This window comes from Podarcis erhardii (assembly GCF_964252035.2).
Source record: "Podarcis erhardii genome assembly, chromosome: 1".
NCBI lineage: Eukaryota > Metazoa > Chordata > Lepidosauria > Squamata > Lacertidae > Podarcis > Podarcis erhardii.
This window is the reverse complement of record NC_138497.1, coordinates 65,282,711-65,310,596: the sequence shown is the minus strand read 5'-3', so window position 1 is coordinate 65,310,596 and position 27,886 is coordinate 65,282,711. Positions and strand designations below refer to the sequence as shown.

General features: G+C 39.9%; 1 protein-coding gene across 7 annotated transcripts in view; it reads left to right on the top strand.

Moving 5' to 3' along the window:
• Window positions 1-27,313, top strand: part of LOC309325670 (doublecortin domain-containing protein 1-like) — a 263,957-nt gene extending 236,644 nt beyond the window's left edge. For 2 of the 7 annotated variants that reach the window (XM_081833903.1, XM_081833908.1), the window contains 8 exons: window positions 2,921-3,076; window positions 3,857-3,958; window positions 8,243-8,379; window positions 9,739-9,918; window positions 10,719-10,869; window positions 12,206-12,315; window positions 17,176-17,238; window positions 18,123-20,278. In XM_081833903.1, the coding sequence (XP_081690029.1) occupies window positions 2,921-3,076; window positions 3,857-3,958; window positions 8,243-8,379; window positions 9,739-9,918; window positions 10,719-10,869; window positions 12,206-12,315; window positions 17,176-17,238 (899 nt within the window). In that variant the 3' untranslated portion in view covers window positions 18,123-20,278. Of the gene's footprint in view, window positions 1-2,920; window positions 3,077-3,856; window positions 3,959-8,242; window positions 8,380-9,738; window positions 9,919-10,718; window positions 10,870-12,205; window positions 12,316-17,175; window positions 17,239-18,122; window positions 20,279-26,921 lie in introns of those variants that run through there. The other 5 variants (XM_081833907.1, XM_081833906.1, XM_081833904.1 and 2 more) reach the window with 5 other exon arrangements.
• Window positions 27,314-27,886: the final 573 nt, after the last annotated feature.

The following is a 27,886-nucleotide window of genomic DNA, read 5'->3' as shown; positions in this document are numbered from 1 at the left end:
TATTATGACTACAGAGGCCACTACACCGAAGAAGACAATGGAATCATCTGTTGTGGAATGAAAGGAACTTGACGTAATGTTTTGTTTCTGAATAACAAGCCTCTGTAAAGGAACTAACTTTTGGAATTAGGACATTTGTGCAGGAAAACAGGGACAGAAAGAAATAGAAAGAGGAGTGTGATCAATAAGAACAACAAAATAACAAGAATTGGACCAAGTCAAAAGTGGGGACATTTGGGACATCCAGATTTGACAAGCTTAAGGATTATAATTTGGAGTTTTTCACTCCTGGATATAAAAATCTGGATGGAAAAAATGGGCCTCTCTTTGAGACAGAATCCTTCCATGATTGGACATTCGAAACTAAAGAGGACTGGCAAAGGACTATGATTTAGAGAGACATGGAAATATCGGACATTGAGGAACATTGGGAACGCAACCGGGAAAAGGGGGGGTGGGAAATGTGGAATCCTTAAAGGCGTAAACTATGGTTTATTTAGGCTATATACATCTACATGGTATTCTAAAGTGGGGAACTCGTGGTGGGAATAAGCCGATTTTAGGGGAATGGAAAATAATGTTTTTTTAAAAAAAAAAAAAAAAATGGGTTAAGGATAACAAGTTTGAATTGAGGAGAAGAACTTGTTGAGATCATTTGAGAGATTTGGAATACAAGGGGGGGAGGGAAGGGGAAGTCCTGAAAGGATGTAATTGGAAAAAGATTTGAAATTGGATGTTTTATTAATTTGTAATTAATTGGAAAACTTTAATAAATATTATTAAAAAAAAAAAAAGTTGTGAGAAATATTGGTTAAATGTGAGAACTAAAGGTCCATTTCCATGGTCCATTGCAAAGTAGGCTGGAGACACATTTCTATCAGTGAAATAAAAGAAGCTACAACTTTCCAAGCATGCAATGTATAAAGGAAAGATTTGTTTCTTAAGTTTAGATTTTCTTTTCCCCTTTAAAGGAAGAGTAAATAAATGTACTATTCCTGGGATCCTCTTCAGTAACTATGGACTGCAAATAAATACAGCTGCAAATAAAACGTTTTAAGTGTGTTTTAAGTGCAATATACAATGTGACACTAGATGGCGATGGTGAGCCTTATGGAAAATCCAATTTATTTTTTTAAATGCTTTTAAAAAAGCATTTTCAGAACGTTTTTTCTATGTGTGTGGATTCTACTAGTGTAAACAAATTTCCTTTTGTTTTCTGTTGAAATTCCTAAGTTTAACCCATCTTGTCCGCTGTGGTACAGAAAGTTAAACTGTAATGGTGATCCCTGCCTGATTGAGTAACAGATTTTTATTTCTGCAATAGGACTTCTCCTTTATTCCTTCCATTTTGTAGCACTCTATGCATATCCAAATCTGCTGCATTGAATTCCCCAACCCTTTGGAGCAGATTTTTTTAAAAAAATATTTTTTATTAAAGATTTTTGAGGTTTACAAAAGTACATGCATCAGGTTGTAAAGTCTTTTCTACAGATTAGTTACATTTGTTGTGAGGCATTAGTGTTGAGTACAGTATAAGGCTGGAGAAAAAAAAGGGGGGACTTACTTTCTTTTTTCTAATGTACCTGTGGGGTTTTGTGTCAGCGTCAACTGGATAGGCTCTCTTTCTATCTGCCTGTTATATTTCCTTGGTAGTGAGAGGGGTTAAGGGGGCCCAGGGTGTGGTTGTTTGTTTGTGGCTGGCTGCAGTGGGGTTTGTTTGCATTTGTGAGGGAGTGGGGAGGGCTCGTTGGGTCGAGTAAGCCATATTGATTCCTATCCTGATTTGAGGTTGGATGGGCTTTGGGGGACAGGATAGGAAGAGGAAGCCCCGTTGCATGAACAGAAGTACACTCACACAATGTTAGATGTCACTGCATATTTATATTGAAGATAGCTGTGTACAGGTGGCCCAAACCTTACATCAGGGTTACATTCCGGGGGTTCCACACACAAAGGGGAAAAGTGTGTAAGGTATGGCCATCTCTAACTTGCCGGGCTTTGGGAAGGTTGTGCAAGCTCTCGTAGGGACTTTACCAGAGGCACCAGGTTGCCCCCAAGATTGAGGGGGCCTGGCACACAGCATGTGTGTGACACCACCCACAGGTTGCATGTGTGTGATGTCAAATGCACAACATTGCCTAGAGGAGACTGAGCGCTCTGGAGGAGCCAGCTACTGGAGCTGTGATGCACAATGTGCGTGACATCACACACATGTGTCTGCCCACCTCAAAACTGCGGGCGTCTGGCCCTTTCCCAGCAACTGTTGAGAGGACTGAAGACACCTCGGCTCCCTAGAGTTGACTTGCCTGGTTTTTGCAAGATCTTGTGAGATCTCGGGTGGTCCCTTCTAACTGTTCTCCATTTATTTAGTTTCCCACCACCCACACAAAGCTGCAATTGCATGAGTAAATCAAGTGTAAGTTGTGGGTCTACTGTATATTCAAAGATCTAAAATTCATAATTATCTAAGAGTGGGTGCCCAATACAAGTAGGCTTGTATTGTAATTAATACAAGTGGGCATCTTTCTTATTCAATTTTTTAGTAGTCTTGCCATAACTTTAATTCAGTGTTATCTCCAGGAATAGCTAGGAAAAAACTCCTGTCTGAAACTCTGGAAACCACTACCAGTCAATCAGTGCAAAGACCATAATGAGCTAAATGGACCAATGGTCTGATGTGTAGGGCAGCTTACTTTGTTCTTATTGTATATCATCAACACTATGATTGAGGATCTCCACTTCGGTGGCAAGAGCTTACTGATGTTAGGACACCCAGTGTTCACCTATGAACACAAACCTTAAATACCCAATATATGAAAAGGGAAATAAAAGCAAGATATGGTGTGATTTGAATTTTTTACAAGATGACAAAATGACACCAAAACTGCAGTCTTATAACTCTCTTTCTCTCTCTCCAAAGATAAGGAGTCAGAGGAGAAAATGAACTCCAAGTCTATACCATCAGTGATGACTCCAGATAGTTTGACCTTGGTTGATGATTTTTTGCTCACCATCATTCTTAGAAATCCAGTTGAGGTCTGGGTTTCCACTGGAGAACCTTTCTTGCCTTTGGATAGTAAGTCATGGAAGAAAATGATTTTTTTTTTTTATTGTTACAACAGCACCTAAACTGGGGAAATTGTTATGCTGATATATCAATACATTGGCTAGGATCCAGAGAGCTACTTTTCTTGACTATGCTTGATTTCTGGTTCCTTTCCATTGAATGCGCTACCACCCCTTAATACAAACTGTCTTTGAAACTGGTTCAAAGTGGTTTGCAGTGCAGGCTGTGTACATTCTGTTCAAGAAGCCCTCTTGGGCACACAGAACTAGTTTCACAGTTGGGATCCAAAAAATCATAACTCTGTAAAATGAGAAATAATAAACAGGCTATTATCATGGACAAAAATTCTACTGTTGCAAATCATTTTATTAAATTTACAAAACAAACTTTTATTACTGTCATACCAATTGTATGAATGTTCTCACAGAAGTAAGCCCCCCTTTGTTCAGCAGACCCAATTCCATATAAGTATGGATAGGATTGCCCTATTAAAGTGGTGCTTAATTTTTAAATGTAGTAGTCTGCTTTTTCATTCCATACATATTCTACAGAGACTTTCTTAAGCTTTACAGTATTTTCAGAGAGAGTTCCTTATGAAGAAGCTTACCTTTTAATTACATGTTTATAATTGGATCTATTTAACTTGCTAACAGTATCTGGTTCTTTAAAAAAAACTATTTGCTGAAACAGATCCAATTATGCTAACTGTTAATCTTTACAGACCTGCAGGTACAAAATCACTATGAAACAAACTGTAGTCAAAATAATGTGTATCTTGCTTTATTACAGCTTTGCAAAATGCAGAGAGGGAAGGACGACAAAAATGGTCAGAGAAAGATAAAATTCTGGCAGACCTAGAAGCAATGAAGCATAAAATGAGACAACTACAAGGTCAGTATCTCAGAATTCAGGGTCAATGGCAGAATTCACTGTTATCATGTTCTCTTCCCACAACATAATAAATAAGCACATTTAGCTTTATATTATCCCACATGGGGTTCATCCACAAAGCACTTCTTTCTCAGGTGGTTCACTCTGGGCTATATATGCACAGTATGTATTATTGTTCTTTTCAGTTTGTTTGTTTGTTTTTATAAATATTTATTAAAGTTTTTGAATACAAATACACAAATAATAAACAATCTTACTTCCAACGCAACGTGGTTTCATCAATTCTTTGGACTCCCTCACGTCTCCCGCTCCCATTTTCATCGTAAAAGGTTTTTCCAAGCAAATTATCAACTTGTTTACGGTCTTATATCCATTCATTTAAATATAATCTAGCAATTCTCCAAAAAATTTATATTTTCTTTAATCTCACTTATCATCAAATTCAAATCTAGTTTAGTGGTGGCCAATTTTTTATAATCTAGCATCCTTCTTAACTTTCAACCAAGTTACAATGTTTTTGTAAATACATCTTAAATTTCTTCCAATCTTCTTCGATCCTCTCTTCTCCCAGGTCTCGGATTCTGCCAGTCATCTCGGCCAGTTGCATATAGTCCATCAGCTGCATCTGCCACTCTTCCAGTGTGGGTAGATCTTGAGTTTTCCAGTTTTTAGCAATGAGTATCCTTGCTGCCGTTGTTGCATACATAAAAAATGTTCGATCCTTCTTTAACACCTTCTGGCCGACAATACCCAGGAGGAAGGCCTCTGGTTTCTTAGTGAAGGTATACTTAAATACCTTTTTCAGTTCATTATATATCATTTCCCAGAAGGCCTTCACCTTAGGGCATGTCCACCAGAGGTGAAAGAATGTTCCTTCATTTTCTTTACATTTCCAACATTTATTATCAGACGAATGGTATATTTTGGCAAGTTTAACTGGGGTCATGTACCATCTATATATCATTTTCATTACATTTTCCTTCAGAGCATTACAAGCGGTGAAGTTCAACCCAGTGGTCCATAACCTTTCCCAGTCCTCAAACATGATGTTATGCCCAATGTCCTGTGCCCACTTTATCATAGCCGATTTAACCATTTCGTCTTGTGTATTCCATTTTAACAGCAAGTTATACATTCTAGATAGTACCTTAGTCTTTGGTTCTAACAATTCTGTTTCTAATTTCGATTTCTCCACCTGGAACCCTAACTTTTTGTCATTTTTAAAAACTTCTTTAATCTGAGCATAATGTAACCAGTCTCGCACTTTATCCTTCATTTTCTCCAAACTCTGCAATTTCCAATTGTCTCCATCTTTTTCTAATATTTCCCAATATTTTGGCCATTTGGCCTCCATATTGGGTCTTTTTCGGGCCTTAGCTTCCAGAGGCGAAAGCCACCTCGGAGTCTTGTTTTCCAATAAGTCTTTGTATTTTGTCCAAACATTGAATACTGCTTTCCTAACAATATGGTTCTTAAAGGCCTTATTGATCTTAACTTTGTCGTACCATAAGTATGCATGCCAACCAAAAGCATTGTTGAAACCTTCCAAATCCAGTACGTCAGTGTCCTCGAGAAGTAGCCAGTCTTTTAGCCAGCAGAAAGCTGCGGCTTCATAGTACAGCTTTAAGTCTGGCAGGGCAAAGCCCCCTCTTTCTTTCGCATCAGTTAATATCTTAAACTTAATTCTGGGCTTTTTGCCCTGCCAGACAAATTTAGAAATATCTTTCTGCCACTTCCGGAAGCACTCCGTCTTGTCCACAATCTGTAGTGTTTGAAACAAAAACAACATTTTTGGCAATACATTCATCTTAATAGCAGCAATTCGGCCTAACAAAGAAAGCTTCAGTTTTGTCCAACTGTCCAAGTCTCTCTTAATTTCAGACCAACATTTTTCATAGTTATCCTTAAATAGACTCAGATTTTTTGCTGTTATATTTACCCCTAGGTACTTTACTTTTTTAACCACAGTTAGTTCTGTTTCTCTCTGAAACCGTTCTGACTCTGTATCTGTCAATTTTTTTCCCAACACCTTAGTTTTCTGTTTATTTAATTTAAATCCCGCCACCCGACCAAAGTCCTGAATCAGTTGTAATACTCTTTTCGTACTAGATTCTGGCTCCTGCAGGGTCAAAACTAGGTCATCTGCAAAAGCTTTAAGTTTATATTGTTTCGCTCCGACCTGAATCCCTTCCACCAACCGGTCCCCTCTAATCATGTTCAAGAGCACCTCCAGAACCGAAATAAATAACAGAGGGGAAATCGGGCAGCCTTGTCGTGTTCCTTTTTCAATTTTGAACTCTTCTGTAACCACATTGTTAACTATCAATTTAGCCTTTTGTTCTGAATATATTGCGTCAATCCCGTTCTCAAACCCCCGTCCCACTCCCATTTCTTTAAATTTCCCTTCATAAATTTCCAAGAAATATTATCAAAGGCCTTCTCCACATCTATAAAAATTAGCACTGCTTTTGTGTTTATGTCTGTTTGCAAAAGTTCCAAAATGTCAATAATGTTCCTTGTATTAGCAAACATGTGTCTACCTGGAAGAAAGCCTGCTTGGTCTTTATGGATTACCTCACTTAAAGCTCTTTTAAATCTGCTTGCCAAAACATCTGCAAATATTTTGTAATCCACATTTAAAAGGGAGATGGGACGGTAGTTCTTAAGTTGTGTCTTTTCAGTTTCCAGTTTTGGTATCAATGTGATAAAAGCTTCCTTCCACGATTCCGGCGCCCTCTTCCCCTCCATAATTTCGTTGCAGACCTCCATCATTGGTTGGATCAAGTAGTCTTTTAATGTCTTGTAATACTTGGAGGTCAAACCGTCTGGCCCTGGAGATTTGCCCAATTGCATGTTCTGAATGGCTTGTTCAATCTCTTGTCGTGTTATTTTATTATTCAGGATTGTTCTGTTTTTTTGTGACAACTTTGTTAATCCATTTCTTTCCAAAAATTGTTTAATCTCAACCTCGTCTTGCGGCCCTTGAGTATATAATTTTTTGAAATATCTCTGGAAGCACTTTCTAATCTCCGCGGGGTTCTGAATGTTTCTTCCTTCAATTTCTAAATTTGTGACTGTGTTTAGTTTTTGTCTCTTCTTCAACTGCCAAGCTAGCAGTTTCCCACATTTATTTGCCGATTCAAAAGTTTTTTGTTTCATTAGTTTGATCTTCCACTCTATCTCCTGGTTTATCAATTTAGAATATTGTGCTTGGTGAAGTTTAATTTCTCTCAGAATCGGCTGTGACTTCGGGTTAGATCTTAACTTCTTCTCCAGTTCTTTGATTTTCTGTAGGATCTTGTCTTTCCTTCCATTTTGTGTTCTTTTCTTTACAGCGTTCTGTTGTATCAAGAACCCCCTCATCACAGCTTTGCTTGCGTCCCAGATAGTTCTTTTTTCCACCGTAGTGTTCATATTTATCTCAAAGTAATCCTTCAAAGCTTTTTGGGCCTTCTTAATAATCTCCTGATCTCTGAACAAATTGTCATTCATCTTCCATCTAAAGGAACCGGTTGGCAGTAGTGTCATGTCCATCTTCAATGCATTATGGTCGGAGCAGGTCTTTGGGCAGATTTCCACTTTTCTAACCTTGGGTGCCAGACATCTAGTTATTGTTCTTTTCAGTTTGCGGCATTAAACTAACATTCCCCGAAAGGATAACATAGTGTAGGATTTCCTAGGCCCAAACTAGTCTTTCCATCGTGTGTACTGTGCAGTATGGGCTTGGCCTGCAGTTCCCAAATCAGGGCTTTTGATGGTCATGGAATTAACACAATTTGCCTCTACAATTTGCTCTAGCTAATCTTAGCCACCCTGTGCACTTATTTATGGGGGCAATAATTTAAGGCCTGGATGATCATCTGATGTTGTTGCTTTGACCCCCCCCCCATCTGTTTTTAGAGGGAAGCTAAAATATATGTAGTTATCACTATGTGATAATTATATCATTGTGTTTAATTAAGTTTCACTCAGTAACTCTAGTTCTCTACCCTAGAATCTGGTTAGAAAACCTGTAATCCATAGATCTTAAATGGCAATTTAGAATGAAAGTGTGTGGGTCGGTGAGATATACAACAATAGATTATAAAGATACTCTATGTACACCAAGAATTACTTCCTCTAGAGGTTTCCTGTCACCATCCCTTCCCTGCTGCATCTCATCACTCCTGTCAGAAAAAAACTTGCTGGAGCATCAAATAGCCACCAGAAGACTTAGAGCCATTCAAATAAAACACTCTGATTTATTTATTTAAAGAATAACTCTTTGGGCCATCCTTGTTTTAGGGCGACGCATAGCAAAATCTAAAGCAGCCAGTTTGGTGCCCACTAAGAGCCCCCTCCAGCCTGTGGTTGTAGAAGGAGGCTGGACTGAGGAAACTCAAGAAGAGATGAGGCTCATGGAAACTATACAACATACAGAGGTATGGAAATGAACTTTCTGCTGAGTAGTTTGACTGACAGCTAAGGCTGTCACATTCTATCAACATAAAAATTATGTAGTGACTACTTGAAGCAACTATTCATTCAAACTACAGCTCCTGGGATTAGGAGCAAGGTGAGAGTAGAAATGTTCATACTTTTACATGGGAAGAGATGAAGAAATAAGAGCAGAATTACTCTGGGCAGAGAAATTGGGTTCTTTGCCGAATATTTTGGCTACCATTTTTAACTTCCCACAAATATCCAAATGATTCCTGAGAAAAGCAAACTTTACCTGCCACTGCTATGAGACTGCAGTTTTACCAGCAAGTTACTGGAGCGAGTTCAACATTCATTCCCAAAGGAATATGCCGTTCTTCAGACAGTAGAGTGGCTTCTGACTTCAACACGTAATCACTATGTTGAACAGAGCAATGTAAAACATTTCTTTGAAGTATTCTAAAGTACAAAACTATAAATGTAAGTTGAATGTACTTAATAAGGCATAGTATGTACTTAAAACATATAAGGAATAGCTTATTTAATCATGAATTTATTAAAATATTTAAATACCAGCTTCTATGAAAACATCTTAAGGTAAAAGGACCACTGACTGTTAGGTCCAGTCGCAGAGGACTCTGTGGTTGTGGCGCTCATCTGCTTTACTAGCCGAGGGAGCCGCCGTTTGTCCGCAGACAGCTTCCGGGTCATGTGGCCAGCATGACTAAGCCGCTTCTGGCGAACCAGAGCAGCGCACGGAAACGCCGTTTACCTTCCTACTGGAGCAGTACCTAATAAAACCCATTGAAATACAATAACAACAGGCCTGGTTCACATATCATGCTAAACCATAGTTAATGGTTTACTCGGTTTAACATTAATGAGTCCCCAGTCAAAAGTCCCCACTTCACTCCTTTCACTCCTGGTTGCACCATATCAACAGCAACGGACCACAAGCTTTTCCTTATTGTGTCATCCAAACCTAGGCATGTGATTTGATTCTCACCAAGCAAATCACAAGCAGTAGCCAAGGCTTCTTCTTGCCTTACCACTCACTGTTTGGGAGAAACAAACCACAAGGCCAGTCTTGGATGATATGACAAGCCAAGGCTTATTGGTTGTTGCTCTAGCAGAGCACATCCAGGAGAAAGAACACAAACTATGGTTTGTGTTAAATCATAGTTAATAACTATGGTTTAATATGGTGGATGAATATATGAAAACAGCAGTATTAACAGCCAGTGCAAATGTTACAACAAATGATTGGCATCAGTAGTCAGCAAAATCTTCAGTAATAGTACTATTTGAAAGATATTATCACACATGAACTTCATGACTTCATGACTTGTGTTTCATATTAGATGCACCTTTCAGAGCTTCAAGCATTACAGTTCAAAAGAACTTCTTCATTTTCTCCTAAACTACTGGTGAAAAGTCACAGAGAGCTCTACAAGCAGCCAACAACTAAAAGAGTGTGGGCTTATTTGAATGGATTTACACCTGAGCAAGGAGCTTATGCCTGGGGGCAAACAATTGCAGAGGTAAAGCAGAAGAAATCTCTCATTCAAAATAGTGCTTCTAAAGACCATTGTATTTAGTGCCCACAAACCCAGGAATGAAAATGTGAGACGTGGATGGAGTTTAAGGTCACGAATTTATTAGAGCCAAAAATCTTCAACCAAATAAGATACAAATATGTTGAGCCATGAAATCTGCACATTGGCTATTTCCCCCCAAAATACGCAGCAGCTTGGACATATTCAGTACTTTCTAATACATCTCCCATTTTGTTTTATTCCACCCCATGCAAATTGTGAGGTCTCAATCCAGTTCTTGACTCTCAGGCAAAAGAATGCTTGGGTCCTATTGTTGTGCTAGTGGAAGGCCACACAACAATTCCTGCTAGAACAACAGGACCTGCTCTCCTTCCCATGCCAGCCCCCATGCCCTCCCCAAATCTTCTCAGGAGGGTTGGGAGTATCCCCAGAACAGAGACAGAGGGAAGAGAGGGGAGATTGTTCTGGCAAGCATGAATCTTTGTGCTGATGGAATGATCATCTTAGCATGGCGTTGAATTTCATGCTTTGTCAATTGTAACAATAATAATAAAAATAATATTAGGAATAATAATAATAATAATAATAATAATAATAATAATAATAGGAATTCAAGACCATGTCCAACACATTGTATATGCATAACACTTGCCTTGAAATTAGCCTTACTTGGTATGCACCTCTGTTCTCACTAATGAATTGGAAGCCAGTATTTTCTAACCTGCAAGCTGAACTTGCAAACTAACATGGACCATTGAATACTAATGCAGTTTTTAATGTTTCAGCTACTTGACAGTTGTACAACTCAGCTAAAAATGCCACAACCTGCAAAGACATTATACACACCTGATGGTGAGCAGCTGCAAGCATGGGATGAAATAGAAAGAGACATGATTGTTTGTGTTTGCACAGGCCATCCCTTTATGAGCAGAAAAGGTACATTTCCCGAAGGATTTTTTTGTAGATAAGAGATATGTCTTATGTTTCTAAGAGGTGGGTGGGCTGATCAAGAAGTCTGGATGGCAGCCATGGCCAGATGTGATTAGCAAAACTCTCCCTGGCCATGTTTGATATATGCACCTGACCAGATAGATATAGATATAGATGATATAGATATATAATGAATATGTTTGACTTAAGGGTTATTTTGAGTTGAAGCCCTTTTGTACTCCATTGATGACTCTAGAACACTTGCCGCTGTCTATTTCCCCTTCACTTAACACAGAAGAAACACGACCAATGATTCAGGTCTGATAACAGTCACTATTATTTTTTTAGTGATGGGGTATGTGGGTCTTGGAAAAAAAGGGAAATCCTAATCCCATGCCACCCCTATATATACTCAGCACAATATAAGATAATTTTGGTGCCCCACCACAAGTCCTCACCATAGCAAAAAGCAGTGGCAGAGAGGATTGTTCATAAAAGAGTAAGGCCCCATGTGATATATCTGCACCATAATTTTAATACACAATATTTTAATGCAGTCATGCACATAATTATTTCATTTATGAATGGCTTCCTATGAAGCATCTAAAAGTTATTTCACAAAACAATAAAAGTATATATATATATATAAAGTTACATATATAAACATAGTTAAAACAGTTAAAATGATTACATATGTGAAAATAATTTCAATCTAATACAGATCATGTCCAGGATTAAAACCTCCATTTAGAAAACTTGCTGAAAGAGGAAAGTCTTCAAGAGGCACTGAAAAGATAATAGGTGCCTTACTGATATGTAGCGAAGTATAGGTGCCACTACACAGTAAAGATCTGATTCCAACATCATGTGGAAGATGGCATCTGCAGGACGCCCCCTTTCAAAGAGTGCACTGATCAGTTGGGTATATGAGGGGAAAGACTTTTTTAGTATCCCGATCCCAAGCTTTGTATGGCTTTGTATATCACTAGCACATATCAAATGTAGCTCAGTGGCTAACTGGCAAAATTAGGGGAGGGGGGAATCCATGCAGATAAGGTGAACATTGACATTTCCAGGAGATTCCATTTGTATCTACATCCACGTCCTAGACTTCATGTCATTCCTAACAGTCCCAGTCCAGAAATAATCTACATCCATTGATTAATTCCAAACTAGAATCACCCAACCCTATTTCCATGTCCAGCTATTCTTATAACTTGTCCATAAACGAATATAAGACTTGAAACGTATGACAGTAACAACTTAAATTATACATTTGCATGTTGTAAGAGATTGGTAGACAAATAATTTTCAAAACTGAATTTTAAAACTGTTGTTTCAGCCATGAAACATGAATTGGAAGTTAGAGCTCTTTATGCCAGAATTCGGAAACAGCACGGTCCAGAATCTACCAACATTATTGTCTTACCATCAGAAAAAGTTACCGGGAAGGTTGTATCATAAAATTTAAATAATAGTACCGCATACTATATAATTGACTGTAAATTATGTTGTATTACTAGTAGTCATTGATAGCCTTATCCTCCATGAATTTATTTTATTCTTTTTTAAAGCCAACTGAGTCAGTGGCCATCATTGCCTCCTGTTAGAGTGAATTCCATGGTTAAGAATGCGCTGTTTGAAAAAGTCATTCCTTCAGTCTGTCCTGAATCTTCCCACTTTCAGCTTAATTGGATTTCTCTTTGTTCTAGTTTCACCAGAAATGGAAAAAAAAAATCTCTCTGTCCACTTTCTCCACACCTCTATCATGTCATGCCTCACTCGTCTTTTCTCTAAGCAAAAAAGCTCCTAATGTTTTGACTTTTACACATAGGGGAGGTGCTTGATCATTTTGCTTGCCCTTTTTCCCTACCTTTTCCAGCTCCACAGTCCCCTTTTTGAGGCGGAGGCAACCAGAATTCTATGCGGTCTTCCAAGTGTGGTCTCGCCACAGCCATAAATGCAACACAGTTATTAACAGATGGTGCAGAAGGCTTTTTTGCTGAAACTGATTAAGGATTTCCCTTATGTCACTTCTGTTGCGAAGGAGATCTCATTGGGAGTAAATCATAGCTAGGAACTCCATTTCTGGAGCAGTTTTAAATATTTTAAAATAATTGGACAGAAACTGTATCTTCACTCAAAGAAAAAGAATCAAGGGAGAACAAATGTCTGAAGTTAATTGTTGCAGGACTGTCAAAGCCACTAGAGGGGGAGTTTATTTCACTGACTTACTAGGTAATTTTTTAAAAACAAGTGATTATACAAATAGAGAATCTTTGAACAAAATTCTTTGTCCCTGACATTGTTGGTTAATATTTGTTGCCTTTAGCAAAAAGAATTTTACCCATAAGAAGTTCACAGTTAGTTCCATGTGGATAATTGGAAGGGGGGGGGGAAGCTTTCTTTACATCATTCCTCACAAACAGCACTTACCTTAAAGGTCTACAATCTACTCTCATAACTGTGTTCATTGTGTAGAAACTTCATCCTGTAAACTAGGATACTTTACGTATAGTAAGCCATATATAAACTGACTAAATAAAATAATAAATAAAAATGATGACTAGCTGCAAAATAACTTGAGCAATCCAGTCCCTCTTCATTGGAAAATATGTCTAACTTTATTTTTCTATAAGCTGAATAATATATTATTTTCATAAATTGAATATGGGACTAAGGGACAATTCAGCTATTAGAATTTTGCATGGATTATTTGCAATATCCTGTTCATGGAAAAATGTGTGCTATGGTAACACACAAGAATGATGACTGATTCACACAGCCATATTTCTTTTTTAAAAAGTGGTGAGTTGGTGAAACCATACATGTGGCCAATCTTTTGACTGCTCTGATATGTGTTGATATTTACAGCTTGCTAACCTTGGAAACTTTCAGGTGAAACATGATCTTAACACATGTGAGATGTCTATTGAGGTATTTATATCACCACTATATCAGATTTGTGCCATCACCCATCCCTAACAGATCTGTCCAATTCAGAGAGTATTTTGGAGTTCAAAACATTTTCATGGCTCTGTTGTTGTGTTGATCCCCTAAATTAAATTATTCACACAGTGTATTTTCCCATTCACACAGGGACTAAAATCACTCCTGCATCTTGAAATGTAACTGTCAGGGGCTCAGGAGCAGAGGCACAGGGGAGAGAGGAAACGGAGAGCGAAGGGGAAGAATCTGAGGGCAGCGTAGGGGAGTATGACAGTGGCCCGAGAGATTCCACGAGCTTCTCCAGCGATTCAGAAGATTCCCAGAGGGGGGCGCCGATGGCCAGGGCAAGGGGGGTCCCAGGGGGGACGCACCAGAAGCAAGGGGCCAGCGGGGACTCCCAAAGCAGCAGCGGGAGATCAGGACCAGTTCCCCCACCAGAGCATAGTGGGGGGGAAGAGTCCCATGTATCAGGGCCAGCGTCTCCTCCAGTAGGGAGAGAAGATGAGTCAGGGCTGACCACGCCTCTATCAGAGAGTGAGGGAACGGAGGGGAAGTCAGGTCCAGCTAGCCCCCCCGAAGGGGGAAGCAGTGACAGGAGCAGTGTAACGGTCAGGAGAAAGGTTGCCGGCTGGGCGCGCGCGCCAAGTTCAAATGTACAGGCGCGCGGGACAGCAGAAAACCCGGATTGGGAACCAGGTCCTAAAGCCCGCCGGAGGCAGGGGGAAGACTCAGGGGACTCAGCGTCAGAAGAGTCTAGAAACGGCAAGACCCCAGTGGACAGGCGGACCCAGAGGAGGAAAGAGCAAAGGAAGAGGTGGAGCAAGGCTAGAGTCTTAAACTGGTGTCTGGGGGGAGGAGATTCAGACGGAGCTTCAGCGGTCTAGAGTTTGAGACGTAGAGCTGCGCGCCGTGGCTTTGAAATCGAAACTGAACTTCAATAAAGACTTTTGTATATAACAAGGAACTGGCGTTGGTCCTTTGTGAGCTGGGACCTTGGGCAGCTCTGACAGTAACCTAGTCACTAAATAGGTCAGTCCTGTCAAGTAAATTTAGTATTTGCTCTTACCAATGCATCTTTTAAAAATATTATCTAAAATAGATTCTATGGATCATAGGGCTGCTTGATAAGGATTGAATACCACTCAATTATCTAAATACCTGATTATGTCAAATGTCTTCTAGCCTCCCCAATTTTTAATAAAGTTAGTAATTTCCAGTCATTGTACCTTATTGATTTGAATCAATTATTTCATTCCACACATCCCTTTAATATCAGCAGGACTCCTTTTTATCATTAAGCTGAAGTGCCACCAAACATCTCTGATCCTGGCAGCTTTCTCTGAGAAATGTAATTTCTGCTGCTATGGAAACATTAAGGTGATGCAAATGAAAATCAGGAGTGACAGACCAATGACCATACTATGTACAGAGTGTCCTCTGGAGAATTTGCCAGTCTGCCCATCTCATAGGAAGGTTTTTCCTTAAACAGTTTCTTAAAATCCGTAATTAAAATGTTGACTTAATAGAGTTTTCTTGCACGTTGTTTTAAAAACAAAACAAAAACAATTGACTCTGTGACTGTTTTCCTTCTTTCCTTCCTTTCTTCTCCTTTGTCTACATCACTGCTATCATTGTCTTGTTAGAAATTGATTGTGTTGAACTAGTAGAGTCTCACCTCACTTCTGGTTTTAAAATTCCAACTAAAAATTGTGGATCTATTTTGTTCCTTCAGCATCATTGAAAAAGAGCTTTGCCTTGGTTAACAACTGTGTCAATTGTGGGCCAAACAACTGATGACGTTAATAACATGGTTTGCCTCTGAGTGCAATGCAGGGGCCCTATACAAAACGGAACCGTGGCATGGAGTTAGGGAGACTGCAACCCTGGGTTCCTCATGTGGTCTCACTCACAATCAGGGGTCCCGTGGCTGCTATTTTCATGAGAGTTCCCCATCCCATGCAAATAGCAGTTGTGGAGAACCCAATCTTGATTGGGACTGGAGGGCAAAAGGTTAAAGCTCTCCAAGCATTCACATCACACACTGGCTATTTGTGAAAGAAAAATGCTGTTCTCAAGGGATAATCACATTATTTACATCATGTGTAAAAGGCATATACACATTTACTGATTAAACAGACAAAAAGGAAACAGGTGCATGCAACTATAGCCAATTGAGCCCCATATTCCTGGTCTGGAGAGCCTTGTTCTTCCATCACCTTCACCACGCTGAGGTCACATGTAGCAAGTTGGTATCAGATCTGCTGGCCTCCTTCACATTCTTGTGTCTCTGTACTAGTCCCCTGCATGGTAGAAAGTAGACCTCATCCATTGCCACTTCCATTGCATTCAGCGTGCTGGAGCATGTAAGAATATGAGAGGGGACCCAATACCCTCTCTCCTCCTGCTGCTGCTGCTTTCTTTCCATTCTCTGCAACCCCAGAGACTATGCCACTCCTCCCTTTTTCACGTCTCTGAGTCTATATTACAAGGTATAGCAAGCTGCAGACAGTAAGAGATTAATGAAGAGCATCAGCAAGCGGAATCAAGAAATGTTCTTGATTATTTTAATGGCAGAGGGAGGGTGATTGCAGGCCCTGTAGCTGCACTGAAGACGAGGCTATTTATTTTGGGTAATCTCTGGATAGGCTGTTGATGGGGGAATAATAATAATAATAATAATAATAATAATAATAATAATAATAATAATAATATATTAATACCCTGCCCATCTGGCTGGGTTTATTCTGGGGGAATAAATGGATGTGTGTGAGAGTGAGAGAGAATCAAAGACAAAATGAAAAAAAATAGGAAGGTGGCTTGGGGTTAGCTCTGGGATTGTCCACTTTTGATTTTGGCTTCAAGCACTGGTAGTATGTGTCCCAAACTACTTTTCCTCAGTGGAACATGGCTCTCAATTTTTTAAAAAGCCTCAACTTTAAAAAGGTTGCCCCTGTCCCAGAAGACTGCAAAACCAGGAAGACACTTGAGTTACTGGAGTTCCATCATATGAAGCTGGTTAGCTTGGTGGATCAGAAGTTGCTGTACTTTGTCTCTCTGTATGTGGAAGCTCTGTATTAAGTCATGCTGTGAATGCATTCAAGCATTCAAAACATGCAGGGCAGAAGAAGTGCAAGTAAGGCTAAGCACACTGGAGAATTTAAGGTCTTATGTTCCCTTGAAAAAGCTCAGTGTGCAAAAATGACCCTGGGAGGAAATATTTTAAATAAAAAATTACTGCAGAATATGTAGCAGAATAGTTTTAGACCGTATGACTGAAGTCTTGGCAACATCATGATTCCTGTGAATTTCTTTTTTTAAAAAAAATGCAGCAATATTAATAGTGACTTTTAAAAATATATACAGGTCAACACAAATGGCAGTCTTCTGGCTCTTACATGCAGAACTGATCAGCATTCCAACGACTAGGTAAGTAGTCATTGACGTTAAAAAAAATCTAGTTATTTTAGCCAGTGCCAACTCAGACTCATGAGGCATTCCATCCCTTTCAATAAATGTCGCTAAATCACAAGTAAATGTTCTTAGAATGTTTTAACTTGCTATTCAATTGATATCACTTGTATTATCCCATAGGTTTGGACCTCTGTATTTCCTAAACAGCACCAGTTTTAAAATCATTCCTTATTTTGCCATTTCTGTAGTCACTTCCAATGCAGCCAGTTTGAATTGCATTGGTAGGAAGTGATGTTGCTGCTCCCCAGTTAAGAATGTATCTTCCTTTAGAGAAGTGACCATTCCTAACCCCACACATTTTCCAGGAGAGCTGCATTGGGGTGGGGTCGTAACAAACATTTAACATATCTTGGCACAATCTGGCATAGAGTCAAGCATGTTTAAAACCATGGTCTATAATGCACTTAATTCTGCTAGTTCATGACCAGTGGTGTGTGTGTGTGTGTTATTACACAAGGGTTCAGTCTTTCACAGAATGCATGGAACTTGCATTGCAGCAATGCTACTAGGAATACCACCCACCACCATTTTTAAAAAAATATGGGCAAAAAAATATGGGGGGGGGGACGCTATAAATAATTCGGAAATTAAATTAAAAGGAAAAATTTTCCATGTAAAAATTGCATAGATAAGTTGTTTGCTCTCTGGTGCCATCTTTATAGTTTATAACGCATTCAAAGCATTGTTTTTTGACTAATGTAGCTGAGTCCTTGGTTTAGCTCTGCGGACCTTTGCTGCTAATGCATTTTAGTGTTGCTAAAATGTATTAGGTTGGTATCCAGATTAGTTAACAAATGTTAATGGTTTCAGATGCATCATGTATTTTTCTGTCCCCTCAGTGACCTTTGGAGAGTGACAGCCAGAGACTAATCCATGCCAGGCAGACCACAGCTTATGCAGACAATTCTGTTTAATGAATGCCAGGGACTGCAGTAGATAAACAATAGCTCCTTTCCTCTTAGTCTTTATTCAGGATCACATTTTACAGTCGACTCTGGGATCTGTCCCATGATGATAAATTCCAGAGCCTAGAAGCCTACACTCCCAGTCTGGTCAGGATAGCATGGTTTCCCCCTACACAGGTGCCCTCTGTTCAGTTCTGCACCCAGATGGACCCACCACAGAACTACTTTCTCCCTCCACTATCCTCATCTTCTGCCCATGCATTCTATTTTTATCAAGAATTCAGGAACCAACCCTACTTGAGTGTAGTAAAGTGGGTGGTAATCTATGTATTCGCACCGAGTTCTCTGACCATCAGTCCAAAAAATATACCATAGTAGTTGAACAATCTCCATCTATTTCTGACTCACAATTTTACGTACATCTGTAAATGCACTGAGCTTTCGCTAACTGGTAATATCTCCCTTAGTTAAGCAGTGAAACCAATAACATTCTCATCCATAAACTCCTAGCTTCACTCCTGCTTTTACAGCACTGCCTCAAAGGAACTGTAAGCACCTCATATAACCATTCAGTGGAATGTGTGCTGGGGAGTTGCGGGTTGGGGAAGTTCAGCTTGCAAGCTGTTCCAGGCCATATACTTGGAACGTAACCTGACCACAATTAAGTGTCGCCTCAATTTTACAGTTTGTGTGTAAAAAGAGCTATCCACTTTTATCCTTTTGTAAAGTTTTATTTCTTGTAGCTACGGACAATGTTCAATGTCAAAAAGGAGGAACCTGAAATATTAAAGGTGGACAGTGAGTTCCAGAATTAAGCTTTTTGCTGGTTAGCAAATTGCTTTGAGAAATACGGATGTAGGAACCCCACAAGAAATAGCTATATTTTCTTTTAATGTTGTTGACCATAGACTCTCTTACATCTATGGATTTTCCCAGAATAAAGGCGGAATCTCTCCCAAGCAGTCTATCTCAACTGTGTTTTACATCCCTTTTGCTCTGCTGGAACAGCCAACAGCATTTAACATGACACCTGTTTTTTTTTAAGGGAACATCATAACACTTCCTGGTATTTTGCACCATATCATTAAAGATCACTAAACTTTTTCTTTGCTGTTCCTGTCTCTTTTTAATGTCTGCCTTTTCTTGCTAACAGTAAAGACCAATATTAATGGAAAACCCATTAAAAAAACTATTATCCAATGAAGAAAAAGTGAATGCACTCAAGTGTAAAAGGAAGACTTATCGATCAATTTCCAGCTAAACCTGGCTTGCCTGACACTTTGCAACAGTGGAATGTGTTTTTATTGCATGGCCAGGTAGTTCAGATTTCCGGTCATTTTTAGTAAAGACCCTTTTTATAACGTGGATAAAATTTTATCACAGAGCTATGAAAAGAAAATTAGGCTTCATAACTCACATAGGACCTTGAAGAAACTGCTTCTATAAATTTTTTAAACATTATCAAACTTAATGCACCTGTTCTGACAAATTAGTGTTTATCTTCCCCCTCCCGTAATTAACTAACGGATTTCCTTTTTTCCCTTCTCCTTTTTCCCATAAAAGAAGAAATTCTTTGGCTATCGGTGAATATTACCAGAAAACTGAAATCTTATCTGCAGATTTTAATTAATCGAAGATATAAGTTGAATAGATTTTTGTGGTCATTTCAACAACATGCCCACACTGGCTTATGTAAAATGTACAACGACAATATTTCATTGAGTTGACTTTCCTCTGACCTCTGCACAATATACTGGTTTTGGGAAATCAGTTAGTATGTGCAGCAGTTTTGAATGTACTGGAAATGCTGAGCAAAAAGGAGACGTATATCTTATTCCACATGAAATCACCAGAATTTGATGTTGTGTTCTCAGTGGTTTCCAAGCTACATGTATTAGTGTCACCTCCCAAAATAAATCAGCAATATGAAGGTTATGGCTATTTAAAATAACTTTTAGTGCCTCTTAAGTACTTATGTAATTATAAGTTATCATTTAAATTACAAACTATTGTTATGTATTTTGGAGATCTATATTTCTGTCTGAATCTTTTGAAACAATTTATAATATTCCAATTACAGTTTGTCATAAAAAACCTATAAAACATTAAAGTTATTTTTAGAGCTATCTCTGGATTCAGTGTCCTTCATAATAAAAAGTTTTGACCGAAACTACATGCATTCAGTGATCCATATGATTATAGGGAACAAAAAGGACCCCATTAAATGCAATAGACAGCAGCAATCTGTGCAAGCAAAGGATTTGGCTCTGCCTTTGAAATTAATGGAGGAATTCATTTTAGGCAGCTGTGCAACTGAATTTCTGTTCCTGGAATAGAAAAAAAGCAGCCCAATACAATCTTACAAAAATACCGGTATGTGTTTGTTAGTGTTCCATGTTCCATTCTTTGGAATCTAAGTTAAAAGGGATCAGATAGCAGGAGATGGGAGCCAAAAGCTCAGCTTGATGGACAGAGAATTTGACCTGCTCTGAGTCAGCTCTTACATTCTTAAATGAGGGCTCATAGCAAAACTATATGGATAGAGTTATATGGTGACAAAGAATGCTTTTTATATCAATCATCTCATATTTTCATGAATTTGAGAAGGCTTCCATCTGACCACATTCTCTTTTTGAAGCCTGATGCATCAATAATACAATGCCTCTGCTTGGTTGGAAGGTTCTGAAGGCTTTCTGGTTGAGGGAGGGGGATGGATATTAATACAGTGGTACCTTGGGTTAAGAACTTAATTCATTCTGGAGGTCCATTCTTAACCTGAAACTGTTCTTAACCTGAGGTACCACTTTAGCTAATGGGGCCTCCCGCTGCCGCCACACCAGTGGCGTAGCGTGGGTTGTCAGCACCCGGGGCAAGGCAAGTAATTTGCGCCCCCTAACTGAGAGAGAGTGAGTGAGCCAGGTAGGGGCAGAGAGCTGCGAGTGCAAGCACCCCCCCCAGATGTTGCGGCCAGTGCGGCTGGCCCCCCCTTGCACCCCCCATGCTACACCACTTTGCCGCACGATTTCTGTTCTCATCTTGAAGCAAAGTTCTTAACCCGAGGTACTATTTCTGGGTTAGTGGAGTCTGTAACCTGAAGCGTCTGTAACCCGAAGTACCACTGTAGTTATTGTCCTGAATACAAAAGTGCTTTGGCTGGAGGGACAAGTTTCCTGTTTGTGCTATCAAGTGTGATTTAAGTAGAAATAAATCAATAAACTAGAGATGCCATGTTTTCATTAAAATGGCATTTGATCTCATTAGTTTAGTTTATGATGAAAGTGCAGGGGATGTATTAGCCCAGTCACTCAAGTGGGAACAAATTTGTTTTTATTCCTGGCATTCTGCAACTGGTTATTTCTAGAAATAAATTTCTAAAGTGGAGCATTTCTACTTTGCAGTGCAGGATCAAAAGATGGAGGTGCTACAGTTCAGTGGCAGACCATATGTTTACATGTGGAAAGTCCCAGGTTCATAGGAAGATAGGAAGCTGCCTTATATTGAGTCAGATCTACTCGATCTCAGCGTTGTCTATGCCAGGGGTAGGGACTCTTCCAAAGAGCCCTGCTTTGGCCTGCAAGATCATGTTTCACAAACCACACCTGCCATCAACTGACATCATTGGATGATGTCATCTGATGAGCGGGGTTCAATCCTGCCAAGTGCTGCTTCGCCACTTTGTTCCCTGGCTTCAGGATTGTGCTCTGCAGTCACCAGCTTCAAAGGGGGATCCAAAATGAATCTTGTGGTTGTGTGTGCAAACCCTTAATAAAAATGTTAGATAAAATTTGTGAGCGTCTAAACCTAACAGCTGAACGTTGCTGAAGTTGCTGGCCTCTCGTATATTTTTTGTAACCGTAGGCTTTTCTGTCTTGCAACTTCGCATCTGGAAATGCTGAATACAACTTAAAATATTAAGTTGTTTCAAATGCAACTCTCACCACTAGGTGGTGCCTTATCTCACCTAAATCCCAATGCCTAGGTAAATACTAATAATATTATAAAGGTATTTTTCGCTACCTAAGCACACACCCATTTTTTCAAAGCTACTAAATGAAATGAAGGAATCCAGAATGGGGTGGAAAAAAATCCTTTCCAGGAAAATAAGGATTTGCTCTAAGTCTTACTGCAGTATGTGTGGATATAGGATTGCCATTTATAAGCCCTTTCTCTTTTCCAGCATTTATCTTTTAAAAATAAATAAATCCAAATTTGAAACCTTCTTAGAAGTTTGCAGATGGGGGGGGGGACTGAGAAAGAAAAAATATGGTACACCTTTCCAAATCCCAGGACTCCCACTTTCAATAAACTGAAGACAATATCAAACCATATGTGGCAGTTCTTATATACCATCAGTTGTCAACTTCCTTCCGTAGCATAATATGTTGTTCTATTATCATCAGATTTTAAAGAGAATAAGGGTGCAATCCTGAATTGCCCCCCATGAGCTTGGTGTGGATTTATGGAGCGGTGGGACCACCACCCCAGCCCTGCCACATGGCAGCTTGGAGAGATGTTGTGGGGCATGCAGACATGGGCATAGCCAGGATTTTTGTTGGGAGGGGGGCAGGACTTTTCTTAGGGGGCAGAGCCTCAGTTAGCTATGTATTTTTATTGATTTTTATTGATTTAGGGGGGCAGCTGCCCCCTCTGGCTATGCCCATGGATGCTGATTTCTGCCAAGACATCCTGAGCCAGCTCAGCCCTCAGGTGCCCTTAGTACTATCATTTAGGTACCATGCAATAACATTTCAGGATTTTAAAGAACTTTTAAAGCATTTTTAACTTAGAGTAGTCTTTATTTTTTGATTGCTGCTGTTTTAGTTTGTTATGTTAGTGTTTAAGCCACCGCAGGAACTTCAATTTATGTTGACAATACAAGATAAAAAAGGATGTAAGTATTGACTAGATAATTATGGGATAAAGAGATGTGATTGCAGGGCCACACAGTTCAAATCTTGGACAAAAATGAGTGAAACTTTTTAGGAAACATTACAGTGAATGGTTTACACTCAGCCATAAATTCAATAGGTCTCTCTAGTTCTTTATCTATCTAACTTCAAAGTCAGTTGAAACATAGTGCCTGCAATGCAGCAATAGGCACACTAGTTTCAAATACATTTGTTTATCATGAACTCTTACAGAGAGGATAAAGTTACCAGTTGTGTTCTCTCTCTCTCTCTCTCTCTCTCTCTCTCTCTCTCTCTCTCTCTCTCTCACACACACACACACACACACACACACACAGAGAGAGGGAGGGGGGCATTGATTAAGCTATTACGATATCGTGAAATAGTCCCAAATATTTTGACACTTTGGGCTGAGTTTTTAGCAACAGAACATTTACAATTAGTGTGGCTGATAAGAGGGATTTGGCTAGAATAAAGTTCACAAAAGGCCTGGGCATAGACAAGAAGGGGAACGGAGCATGAAGTAGCCAAAGAGAAAGGGAAGAAAGGAAGGGCTCTTACAGGAGTAAGCCAGGAGTAAATCACACCAAGCAAGTTGGAGTTAACTCTTCATTAGCAAAACCATGATCTGCACAGGCAGGTCTTGCTTCCATGAAGCACTTGCTGAGACTGAAGGTCCCCGCCACCCCACAGCTGCCTAAGTCCTCTCCTCGCCAGGGTTTTCCCTAAGCAATCTGAGACTGTGTCTGTGTGAAGCTAACTTCTCTGCACTCTTCATGCCTCTCCTGGTTCTGGGAGACCAGTGGGGAGGGGAGTTTGTTGCAGCAGGAGGGGGATACACCCATGACTCTTCACCAGCTGGACTCATCTCTGCGTCTTGGCCTCCCTCCTCTCCTGCTTCAGCTTCTGCCTGTGATTCTGGAGTTCTCTCTGCTACAGGCTTTCCCCACTCACTGAACCCTGTTATCTCCTCCCAGTTCGCTCCCTCTTCTCCCTGCGATCACTCATCATTGTCCCACCACCAATCCCCAGCTTCTGAGCCTTCTTCCTGTGGGGGTTCCCCAGCTGGTTCCTGCCGCCTTTCCTCTACCTCCAGTCTGTGACAGGCCCACAGGAAAGTGTGGGGGGAAAGGGCCCATGGGAAAGGTGTCTGCATTCTTTTATATTTCTTTTACATGCAGGAATGTAGCGATGATATAAAAAGGAAGTTATTTATGAAAATAAATGCCCCTGATCATACTATCATAAATCCACCTAAGTAATGATTTCAGTGTATTCTACTGATATATGCCAGACAAAGGGCATGGCCCATATATTCTTCGAGAGGTTGCTACAGTTCAAATCTACACTGGGGTGCACATTGCAAAGACGGTGAAAGCTGACACAAACCTGTAAATGTTACTTATTAATGGCCTCTGTTAATAGCAGGGGGGGGGGAGCCTGTGTTAAATTGTTCAAATGGCTGCTGTGTTTTAAAGCTGAAATAAATTTAATTCCGGTTGCTTCACGTAAGTGAAATAGGTCACTACCTTTACTTCAGAAAGCTTTCCCCCGCCTTTCCCTTCATAGCAATTTGCAAACTCTTGAGGAACTAAAAAGTCTACCCCCTTTCCATTTGGGATTTTAATTATTTTTAAGTCAATGTGGAGATAAACTGAAATGTGTTTATGTGTTGCTGAGCTTCAGCAAGACGCCTTTGATTTGAAACCAAGGTGTAGCTCTTGCACAGAGTCACCACATTTGAAATGACATTTATTTTCTCCATGATGCTGTATGACCCACTTATATCTGTCCCACACTTCTGCCGAGAGATTTAATATTGAATGGAGGTGGGGATAAACACTGCCTCCATCCAACAATTCCCCTCCTCTTTCTCTCTGAAGATGCTGTCCTTGTCAAATGTAACACAGCTGCTCTACCTGGGTGAGGCTAGATTTGTATGAACAAGGAAATGAATTTCATCCACTGGCACGGGGACATTCTAAATAACAGCCAAATAAGGTTTTACTTAGTGGCCTCCTATGCTCTTGCCCAGTAAAAACCAGCTGTTTTCCCCACACCCCTAAATGGTCCGTTTGACTCAAAGGGCTAGCGGCTGATTTGGAAAAGATAATCCACCTCAGAGATGGATTAACAATGCCGCCTTTTTGTTTTGTTCTGGCAAGAAACGAGCAGCCTTTTCAACATTCCTGGCTTGGAGCTCTTCCATTGCCACTAACAGCTGAGGTGTTTACAGTTCATGGTTTCTAGGGTGACTGTATGTTTACCAATCTCTGAGCAGGCCATGCAGGCTGGCTCTTGAGAACACATTTGCTACGAAGCATGGATAACAGGATACCGCCATCAGCCAGATCTCCAGTCCAGAAGCAGATATCATCAGACCAAGTGCTGTAGCTACATATGGAAACATTGGAGGCTCATCATTAAGGCTGACTGGGGTATCATCCTCCCGTCTGCAGGAGCTCCCTCAAAACCAGAACCCCTTTCACCTGAAGACTCTTGCTTCTTTGCCCCAGTGGCAACTTTAGTTTCCTGTTGTTTCAGCTACTACAGACACTGCAATGTGTCTCATCCATTGACTGAACTTCTTGTGGTTCATGTGTGACTTCCTTCCTGGTCCCTTGCGCCCAGCCATCACTCCATCTGTGGAATTTGGCAGGCTATGGTTTAGTAACCAGTAGCACTCACAGTGTTTTATTTCATTGTTGGATTGAAGCGTTTTAGACACCTTGAAAACTTGCTGTAAGTCTGTGTATGGAGCTAGATGGACCTGTGATCCCACTCTGCATAAGGCAGATTCCTGTTCTTTTAAAACAATACAGTAACAAGTATTTCTTCTTTGATTTTTGATTTCTTTGAAAAATAATGTAAGAAAACAAAATTCAAGCATCACACAAACAAGAAATGTCACACTATGGCGGATACAGTACAACAAGCAATCTTCACCAAATTTCCAATTTATTTTCTCATATATTTATTACTATCATCATCATTTGTTTGGGGCTTTTGTGCTGTTTCGATGTTGCCGGCCTGTTTAGCAAAAGCTGCTTGCCATCTTATCTTCATGTTATTTGGAGTTATTTTCTGCAAATTCTACTGCACTGTCAGTACAGGTGGATGTTAAAGAATCACCCTCCTCCCAAATGGAAAATGGAAAATGTGACAACTTTGCAAAATGGCTTAGGCGTGTCTCCTGCTGCGCAGGAGCTAAAGCCAAGGCTCTTATTAAGACACAATATGTCTGCTATGAAATAAGTCTCTTTGTGTTTAGCATTTAACTTGCTCTCAGGTGAGTGAATACAGGAGCAAAGCCTAGGCTTTGGTTTAGGGTTGGCGTGGGGGAGAGTAGGGTTCTTGTGACTTTAAAAGCTATATGGCAAGCAGAATTTCAACAGGTTAAGCTTTTCTGGTATGGAAATAGAATTATAGGGAAAGCTTCACCTGTGGCCTGTAATAAAGTGATGGTGGGAGATAAGGGGAATACATCGAACTGTGAGCATATGCTGCAGTCTTTCAATACCTTGCTAAACATGATTGAGTTGGCTTGGAGACAGATAATCTATTATGCATATAAATGCCAACATTATTAAATCAAAGGGAGTTATTTCTGTAGAAGGGGTGACAGTAAGCAGGGGACTGTGCAACAGAGCAGCTCTGCTCTTCATTTGCACTATTGTTTCATACATCAGTGCTGGGAATTTTCCAGCCCACCTAGTACATTATGGAAAGCATGACAGCAGTTTATTGAGCATTGATCCTGACTTTTTTGAAGGGAGAATAGACAACATTGGCTATTTAATGAGCACTCTTTCTGACTTGTTTGCAGGGAGGATTTAGGTGATGTTGCCTCAAAGCAAGATGTTACATCCCACACTTTGCAGTGCATTTTCCCTTCACTTTCCTTCTTGCAAAAAGTCTGATATTTGGGAGAACTGGGCTTGTGGTGCAAGACCTCCCAATCAGCTATAAATGTGTAGCCTGAACTTGTCAGTATGTGATTGCATCACATCTGAAAATAGTGATAGTCTAGCAGCGTCCAGAGAAGATTTGTCAGGAAAGAAATGATCTGAATTTTTGCAGGACGCAGAAACAACAAGAAAAAGGATTCAGTCTTCATCTTATCAGGAAAACACAAACTGACTTTGGTGGATAAAGCCAGCACTTCGGTTCTAGGGAAAGGATGCAAAACAATTCAGAGCACTGCTAAATTCTCATATAGTAGGAAAGTGATAGGTATATATGGAAATGATCCATCAAAGCTCAGCAGTTTTAAATCCCATTGGCTTTACCCGTGGAGTTTAGTATGTCCCTAAAACTGTCCCATCAGAATTAATGGGACTTAAAATGTTGAACTGAATTGTGTTTTGTGTTTGGACAAAGTGGTAGCCTAAAGTACAGTGTTCCCCTTATGGAGTTCTTTTTTGCTTGGATAATAACTTTACATAGATTAGATAGTTTCAGTAGATGCTGTATTCTGTTCACATTCTGTCCGTCATTTTAATACGTGTTCCCTATTCCTACCTCATTCAAGGTAATGAGGCTTCAGCTTTTAAACCTGGAGCTCAGTGGCTTTAAATTGTGTTTGTGGCAGCCTTAAATTACCGTAACCGCGGTGTGGCTTTTAGAATTACAGGAACTGTAGTTGTTAAAGAAGAAGAAGAAGAAGATTTAAGAGAAATATTATTGATGTACTTTGGTCTCTCAAGAAAAATGTTGTTGGTGACCTTACACGTGAGCCGTATCTTTGTACTTCAGCATGCAATTTATAGAGTTGGAGATGTGTTCTGCCTA